This window comes from Notamacropus eugenii, chromosome 5, assembly GCF_028372415.1.
Source record: "Notamacropus eugenii isolate mMacEug1 chromosome 5, mMacEug1.pri_v2, whole genome shotgun sequence".
Lineage (NCBI taxonomy): Eukaryota > Metazoa > Chordata > Mammalia > Diprotodontia > Macropodidae > Notamacropus > Notamacropus eugenii.
The window spans coordinates 226,316,192-226,324,442 of NC_092876.1; the positions used below are offsets into that span (position 1 = coordinate 226,316,192).

Consider the following 8,251-nt stretch of genomic DNA (forward strand, 5'->3'; position numbering starts at 1 on the left):
TGTCATTTAAATTCCCTGCATCAAGACTCACTCTCAGTCATAGAAAAGACCTGAGCTATTGTTTTACCTGTCATGTTTTCATAATGTGTTTTTTCTCTTTTTTTTTTAAAGGTGGATCGGATGTCTTTCCCATGCGGTTGCACTAAAGAGGGATGTAGTAATACAGCAGGTAGGATTGAATTTAATCCTATCCGTGTCCGGACTCACTTTTTGCACACAATAATGAAACTGGAACTGGAGAAAAACCGAGAGCAGCAAATTCCAACACTGAACGGCTGCCACAGTGAGATAAATGCTCACACTAGTTCTATGGGCCCTGCTGGCCACCCTGTGGAATACTCAATTGCAGAGAATTTTGAGATTGAAACAGAACCCCAAACAACAGTGATGCATTTGCAGTCTGCAGAGGACTTGGATTGCCAAGGGGATGACGAAGAAGAGGAAGAAGATGGGAGTAGCTTTTGTAGTGGAGTTACAGATTCTAGCACACAAAGCCTAGCACCGAGCGAGTCAGATGAAGAGGAAGAGGAGGAAGAAGATGAAGAAGATGAGGAAGATGAGAAAGGAGATCATTTTGTGGAAGGTCTGGGCACCCATGCCGAAGTGGTACCTCTTCCTTCAGTTCTCTGCTACTCTGATGGCACTACAGTACATGAAAGTCACTCTAAAAATGCCTCTTTTTACACTAGCTCTTCAACTTTATATTACCAAATAGACAACCATGCCCCAGGCACCACGAATCAAATTCCTGAGAACTATTCTGAAAGAGATACTGTTAAAAATGGTACACTTTCTCTGGTGCCTTACAGCATGACATCAGAGCAGTTTGTTGACTATGCCCGACAAACAGAAGAGAGCTATGGTAGCTCCCATTACCCAACTGCAAATCCCTCTGTAATAGTCCGCTGCTCTTCAGCAGAAAATGATAGCCATGTGCCATGTAATAGCTTATATCCCGACCACAGGCCAAACCACCCTCAAGTGGAATTTCACTCTTATTTGAAAGGTCCCTCCCCAGAGAGATACGTTTCTGCTTTGAATGGAGATAGTCACATAGTTGAGCATCCTGCTGAAAATTCCTTAAGCCTTTCGGAAAAGAACAGATTGCACGAAGAATGCATCAAGTCATCGGTGATTGAGACCGTCCCCGTGTAGTAGGTTAAGTTGTCCCAAAACCACCTTCTTCTATATGAATGCACTGTAATTTAATTGGATTTCCTAGACTCAGCATTGTTTTAAACTGTGGACCAAGAAAACTTGGACTATGGTTAACGTTCCAGATGCTTTTCGTTCTTCTTTCTAGCTTTTGGGACAGTGGCATTGCACAAATACAAGTTCATACAAGGATTTTGAAATAAATCAGACGTTTTTGATAAAAAAAAAAAGAGCTAAATTTAAAAATGCATATTTCAGTCACTGACCCATCAAACTCTGTGAAACCTGCCAACCTGTATAGATCAAAGCTCCAAGTTTTTTGATTATCGGGCCTGTGCAAGATTATTAACTAATACTTGGAAATGACCAGATTTAGAGTCCTAATTTTCAATCGATCTGAAGTTGATGGTGACTTTTTAATGTAAAAGTAATTATTGTAAGAAAAAGATTTAATTGTTCATATGTATTTTATTTATGGTAGTTTAGCAGATCATGTTTTGATGGAAATTAACCTATGTTCATTTAAACTTAAGAGCCACACCAGAGCATGCCCACATGGATTGCATCTAGCGTTCCATCTACATTTTTATGAACATTACTAATAAGATCTGCAGATACTTTCTTAAAGGTGAACTAGGCCTATTTTTGCTATTTTGAACAAATAAATGAATCTATTTGTGCAGGTCCATACACAATTTTCTCTAAAGGTAAGGGTTAGGACAATCTTCCTGCTAGGGTCTGGATCAGTGCCTTCCCACAGTTAGTTCCAGGGAAGGAGATAAAAGGAATTGCCACTTTAGAAACAAAAATAATATAAAAATGGCATTGTCTTTGTTCTTAGCTTGTCTAGTAGCACCTTTGAGCCCTATGCCCCCACATGGAAATGCACTTTAGTGCCCTTGGCAGTACCTGCTAAGGTGTAGGGACTGTGAAAATTTTAGGGGGTTGGGGCTGGGGTAGAAAGCTGTAATTATTGTGGGGTTTATATGATACAGTAGTCTTAAAATAATATTTTTTGTGAAAGAACAAATAAAGGTTTTCCTCAACCAGTTTGGGAATCTAAATCAGAGGTCACTAAGAGCGGAGTTATAACGCTGTCAGCTTATAAGAAGCTTGAAACGGACATGGATGGAGCAAGCAACCCTTTTTCTATAAAAAGACCAATCTTTGCAAACTTGATGTATAGAGAGATTTCAGTTTTGTAATTAACAGTTTGACTAGGGGCCATCACCCAAATATTCAACTAGGCCTTAAGTTTCTGAAGCATTATGAATTTCTCTTGCCTGGGACAATTAGCAGGAAAATCCAGAATGCACTTTTTGCATTCTCATTACCTCATGTTCCCTTAACTTATTAAAGGAACAGACACATGGAATCTAAAACATGCACTCCTGGCCTTTAGATTATCTGCACTTGGTTTGCTGGAGAAAGATTTCTAGGATCCCATTTTTTTCTGTAAATTGAATTAGGTAACTAAATAGTGTGCACTACCTTTCTTTCAATGCAATATGACACTTCACCTGTTTTGGTATTTTGTCCTATTGATATGAAGTATCCTACGTTGTATGTTGGTTTAAAATGTAGATTTGCCTTGCTGTTCAATGACTGCATTGCTTCTTAATTTTTATGTCTTTCAGACTTAGGTGTTTAAGGATATGGATTTAAGCATATTGTAGAATTTCAACTCTGTAGATTTCATTCAGTAGCTCTCAAATATGCTTGAATTTCATTGGAAAACCCTTGCTAAAATTTGGTGAGGAAGGGAAGGGCTAGGCAATTTGTTCACTTGGCAGCTAGTTCTTTGATAATTAAATGATTTTTCCCTCTTCCTCACTCATTGCCCACATCATCCCCTCCACAAACACACCCTGACCTAAACAGGTAGGCACTGTCAAAGGACCTTTGAATTTCTTTCCCAAGCAGAGAAGTCATGTAGACTAGTAGTATCCCTTTAATAATCAACCTAAACCATTAGACTTCATATTTTTATGGTGTCCACTAAATGTATTTAGTGAGGTTTCAGTTGATAGTGACTGATATCTTTGTTTTCTCTCTATAGTAAGAATTTAAAGAGTGAACTTCCCCGGGAGAAAATGAAAGGAGTCCCTCAAAGGCAAAGGTTCTTCAAAACACAGTATAGAAAAGAATCATGTTTAATGTATTTGTGGGACTTTGAATACACTTTTTAATCTAAAAAAAAAAAAAGAGAAGGATCTTGAAATGTCCATAGTACAACAGTCTAGGACTAGTCTTTTGAAAGAGCCCTAAAGGAGATCTGTGATCTGTGACAGGGTTGAAGGACAAAAGAAGGTTTGGCTTCTCACCTGAGAGCTATTTATAGAACCATTTGATTTAGTGAGAGTTAACTTTCTGAGCCAGCAACCACATCTGATGATTTTACCCTTATGAAGAATAACTGGCTTCTCTTTTAAAGCTTTGCTTCCAAAATGATCTCAAACTCAGCAGCTGCTTACTCTCATAGGTAATCAGGGGAGAGTGTGCAATGGCCCTGCATTTAGGCAAAAGAATTATGCCTTCCTATTCTCCAAAAGATTTTCCATATTTTCACTATCCCTACTCTCCTCCATATCTCCCCCTAAAAAAACAAAACCCAGCAACACACACTAGCAGCTTCCTGCCACCTTTTTCCTTTTCCTCCTCCAAAGGGTGTACCAGGTATCAGAAATATGACTGATTATATGCAGAAACATACTTTCTCCTTAAATTCTAATTGGATCTCATGGTCTGAAAAATATGGTAATTTTTTTATATGGACTAGCATTTTTGGAAATATATGATCAAAGATATATATATATATATATATATATATATATATATATATACACATATACATATATATAGAGAGAAAGATGGTTACATATACAGATACACATGTATATATGACATAGATATACATAGATATGTACACATATACCTATGTACATATACAAACATGTATGCATGTATATCTGTACATCTTATCTCTATATATGTATGTGTATGTGTCATTGGGCTTGTTTCTATTTTGCTTTTTTTCTGAGTAAAGTTGATAAAGTGCAGAATTCCCAACTGTCTTTTCCATCCATCAGTAATTCCTTTATTCAACAATAACTGCCCACATGCCAAGAAAGTTAAATATTTCTTCAGTTTTAAGGGGGGAGGCTTCAAGTAGGAGCCAGCCAATTGGGATATATTTGTCAGGTCCTTAGAACTGAGACTTAATAACCTGACCAGCATTCGTTATATTGCCTCAACAACTGTGGCTCAGTCTTTTTCAGCTGTCTGACTCTTCCTACCAGACCAAATTATGGTCCCTTTTGCCACAGAGTCTTTAACTATTCACAAGCTATTGTAAAGCTTCTTTCTCCAAACCTTGTTTTACCTCCAACCCTGTGCCTTTTACCTCTCAGTCACTGGTTGAGACTGAACTGATTAAGAAGTCAAGTGGATGAAGCAACTTGCTATCACCATTGTATTTGGTGGTTCCTGGGGAAGAGGGGAAGGAAAATACTGCTTTATTCTTTCTTCATTTCATCTCTCGACCATTGAGATATAATAAAACCAGTCTATCTCCTATATCCTGTTAGATGAGTAAGAAACCAATCATTTTGTCCTAGTTAAAGAAACTATCTGTTCCCAGCAGGCTAGCCACAGATGAGAAGGAAAGTACCTGAAATGGAAAATCCCCACTACCAAGTGTGATCCAAGAACTCATTCTTGTATTTTAAAGTACCACTGTTCATCTGAACATACATAAATCAAGAGATGAAGAAATTATGTTTGGTTATTGTACTGTTAGACAATCTACCCTTAGTACCATACAAGACCTGGGCCAAATTCCAGTTTATCAGTCAACAAGCCTTTTTTATATGTTTACTACGTGTTAGGAATTGTGCTAAGAACTAGAGATACAAAGAAAGGCCAAATTAAAAAGTCCCTCCCTATCGTCATGGAATATACGTGATATATACAGAATATATGGAAGATTATCTGAAAGGGGAAATGGATCATTAACAGCTAAGGGGGAGGAGGAAGTCTATTTCAGATGAATTTTCAAGAAAACCAGAGGACAGATAGTCCTCTTCAGTTCAGAACTTGAGGTTTTTTCTTTCGTTGCTCTTATCTTTTACTGTTTTTCAGTTGTTTCAGTCATGTCTGACTCTTCCTGACCCCACTGGGGGTATTCTTGGCAGAGATACTGGAATGGTTTGTAGTTTCCTTCTCCAGCTCATTTTACAGATGAGGAAACTGAGGCAAACAGGGTTAAGTGATTTGTCCAGGGTCACACAAATTAGTAAGTGTCTAAGGGACAAATTTGAACTCACAAATTACTCCTAGTCCTGCATTCTATCTACTGTACCACCTAGCTGCCCTTTTCTTAGGTTTTAAAAAATGAAAATATTAAATCTGACCTGGAAGACTAAGGATGTCTTCTACCAAGTTTACACCTACCTGTTATTGCTATCTAGGACTAAGTGCTGAGAGGATTTGTAGAGTTTGTTTCTGAGGGAAATCTGAGGTAGAGAAATGCCGTGAAGTCTATCATGCAGTTGTTTTTTTCATTATAGCATTATCATTTGAATAATTCTACAAAATGTGTTTTAATGAACATTTTCCTTAAATTCCATGGATATCTTAAAATGATGCCTCTTTAATGTAGAACCATCCATGGTACAAGTACAGAGAATCCCCCTTCTCCTCTCCCTTTGGGGAAATTTTCATGAATCAAATGTGGGTGCATAGAGAAGAGTTAGGACAAGTCAAATGAAAAGACAAAAATGAAGAGAAAGCTATTTACTTTAATGTTAGATCTACATGTGACTAAAATAATACAAGTAAACCTCTACTAAACTGTCACAAATGGGTGCTGAGTCACACACAGCAAAAACCCAGGAAAACTTCCAGGAAATCTCAGAAACACTTTGGAACATTATTAAAACACGCTGTTTATATAGCACTCACTGAAGGTAACAAAATTCTTGTTGTTTTACACTCTCCCAGTTGACACCTACTGAAAGCTGTGTTAGAAGGTGACAGAAGTCACATCTTCAGGAGCTGTATACCTGCTACCTGAAACCCACCTTTTAAGAATTATGGAAAAGCATCCACTCTGCCCATTGGGAATGCCTGTGTCTCCTAAAACAGCGTTATGCAAATTGCAACCTACTATATCCAATGGTCAGGGTTTTCTTAGTCACTGGAATGTTTTATTGACCCTAGAAATAATCCTAAATAAGTTGTAGACATCAAAAACTCACTCTGGAAATGCTTTCTAGGCACTTGGAATGGATCTAAAGGCTTTATTCTTAATCAGCCTTAAGAAAAGCCTTGATCCCTAGAAGTTCTGTTCCAATCCTAGATGATTTTTTTTTTTGTAGGGGTAAAACTTTTAAATCCCTACATCCCAAATCATCCAGTTGTATGCAAACAAGCAGCAAACGATGGCTGCTGTGGTTGGATGCTTTTTTACATTTAATTGGTTTTATTGAGCAGGAAAAACAATATTAGAAATTTGAAAAAACTACAAAGATTAGTAAAACAGTGCTTTGGATGAAAAAACAAACAATATCTTGCCCGCTGTAATCTATTAAGAGTCATAAAAAGAGCCTGGCAAAGGCATGGTGGGTTTTCATTCTTATTCTACACATTAAAGCTAGGTCTTGAAGGACTGAAGCCAATATGCAGAAGTGGTTCATTAAAAGGTTGATATCAGAATCACAGAATGTTGGAGATAGAAGGAATCTCAGGGTTCATTCATCTAGTACAATTACTCAGAACCCTGAGTTTCACATCTGCTTCTAAGCAACCATCTCCTTTATTTCCTGCTAGTTCAAATCATTTGATGATCAATTTTAAAACATCAGAAAGATTATGACACATTGTTTAAATGGTTAATGAATGACTAGTGGAAATTTTTAAGAGTGCTTTCTTCACATTTTGCCTAGTGATTCTCCAAGATTTTGTGTTACTGTCTCCTCCTAAATTGGTATCCTCAAAAGTTACATTTTGCTGACCCCATAATTTTTCAGACTTGTTTCATAGAGAAACCCAAGTGATTGACAATTGTGGTGAATGTAAATATTTTTCTCAATAGGCCATGCTCAAAGACTCCAGGTGGCCTGGGTTTTATCTAGTGTCAGGCACCCTTTCACTGGTCTAAACTTCTGCTGTTCATGTGAGCAAATACCTACCTTTTTTTTTTCACTCTGAGTAACGAGGCCTTATTGGACAGAATCACAGAGGGCAAGAAGGTGCATCAGCACAGGGTCCAAATCATAGGCAAGTTTGAATTTCTTTGCTGCTGGTGGTGGGGTTGGGGGAGCAAGATACAAATTTAGGAAAGCTGGACTATGAAGCAATTAAAAGAGTTTACATCACTTTTGATTACTCATTTTACTAGTGGCAACTAGAGGTCACCAACAACTACAGGGTAATGATTTTTATTAGTTTAAACTTCCTCGTAATTCAACAGAACTATTTTTGTGGGATTATTTTCTTTCATCTCCAGTAACAATGCTGGTGGAAATAAAGAGACAAATGAATTTTAATTAAATTCATATTGGATATTCAATGTACTAATTATATAATTCCTTTCTTCAGTCACTTTATCCTTGTGGTGATAGGGTAGTTAGTGGGATAGCACATATTTAAGGTTGAATGAGAGGCTGTTAAAATAACTTAAGAATCAAAAGTGAATTAGAAGAAACCAAAAGAACATGATGGATATAGGTTGAGAGTTGGGTTAGGTTGTAAGTAATTCTAGTTTGAGAAGAGATTCTTTGTTGAGTCTTTCTCCCCCTTTTTCCTTTCTTTGGCTTCCTCTCAATCTTCTCATCTGACCTGGGATTATCTGGAATTATTTATTAGTGAGTGCACAGAAGAAAACTGGCAATCACTTGGCCAATTCAAGAAAATTTGGCTGCAGAAAATTTGTGTGTATACCGCAATCACCCAATAGGACAGCAGGTCACCTTGTCAACCTTGTGGAATTTTAAAACAGGAAGAGACCCTTAAAAAAGTTCAAACCCCTCAGTTTACAGAGGAGGAAACTGGGGGTCACAGGGGTTGAATGACTTGCCCATGGCTATAAAGCTAA

At 37.5% G+C, this 8,251-nt stretch overlaps 1 protein-coding gene across 3 annotated transcripts in view; it reads left to right on the forward strand.

The window, feature by feature from the left end:
- The window catches only part of CSRNP3 (cysteine and serine rich nuclear protein 3), a 141,156-nt gene extending 139,555 nt beyond the window's left edge, over nucleotides 1-1,601 (forward strand). For all 3 annotated transcript variants that reach the window (XM_072612191.1, XM_072612192.1, XM_072612193.1), the window contains one exon: nucleotides 112-1,601. In XM_072612191.1, coding sequence (XP_072468292.1) covers nucleotides 112-1,155 — 1,044 coding nt within the window. In that variant the 3' untranslated portion in view covers nucleotides 1,156-1,601. The remainder of the gene's footprint in view (nucleotides 1-111) is intronic.
- The last annotated feature ends 6,650 nt before the right edge of the window (nucleotides 1,602-8,251 follow it).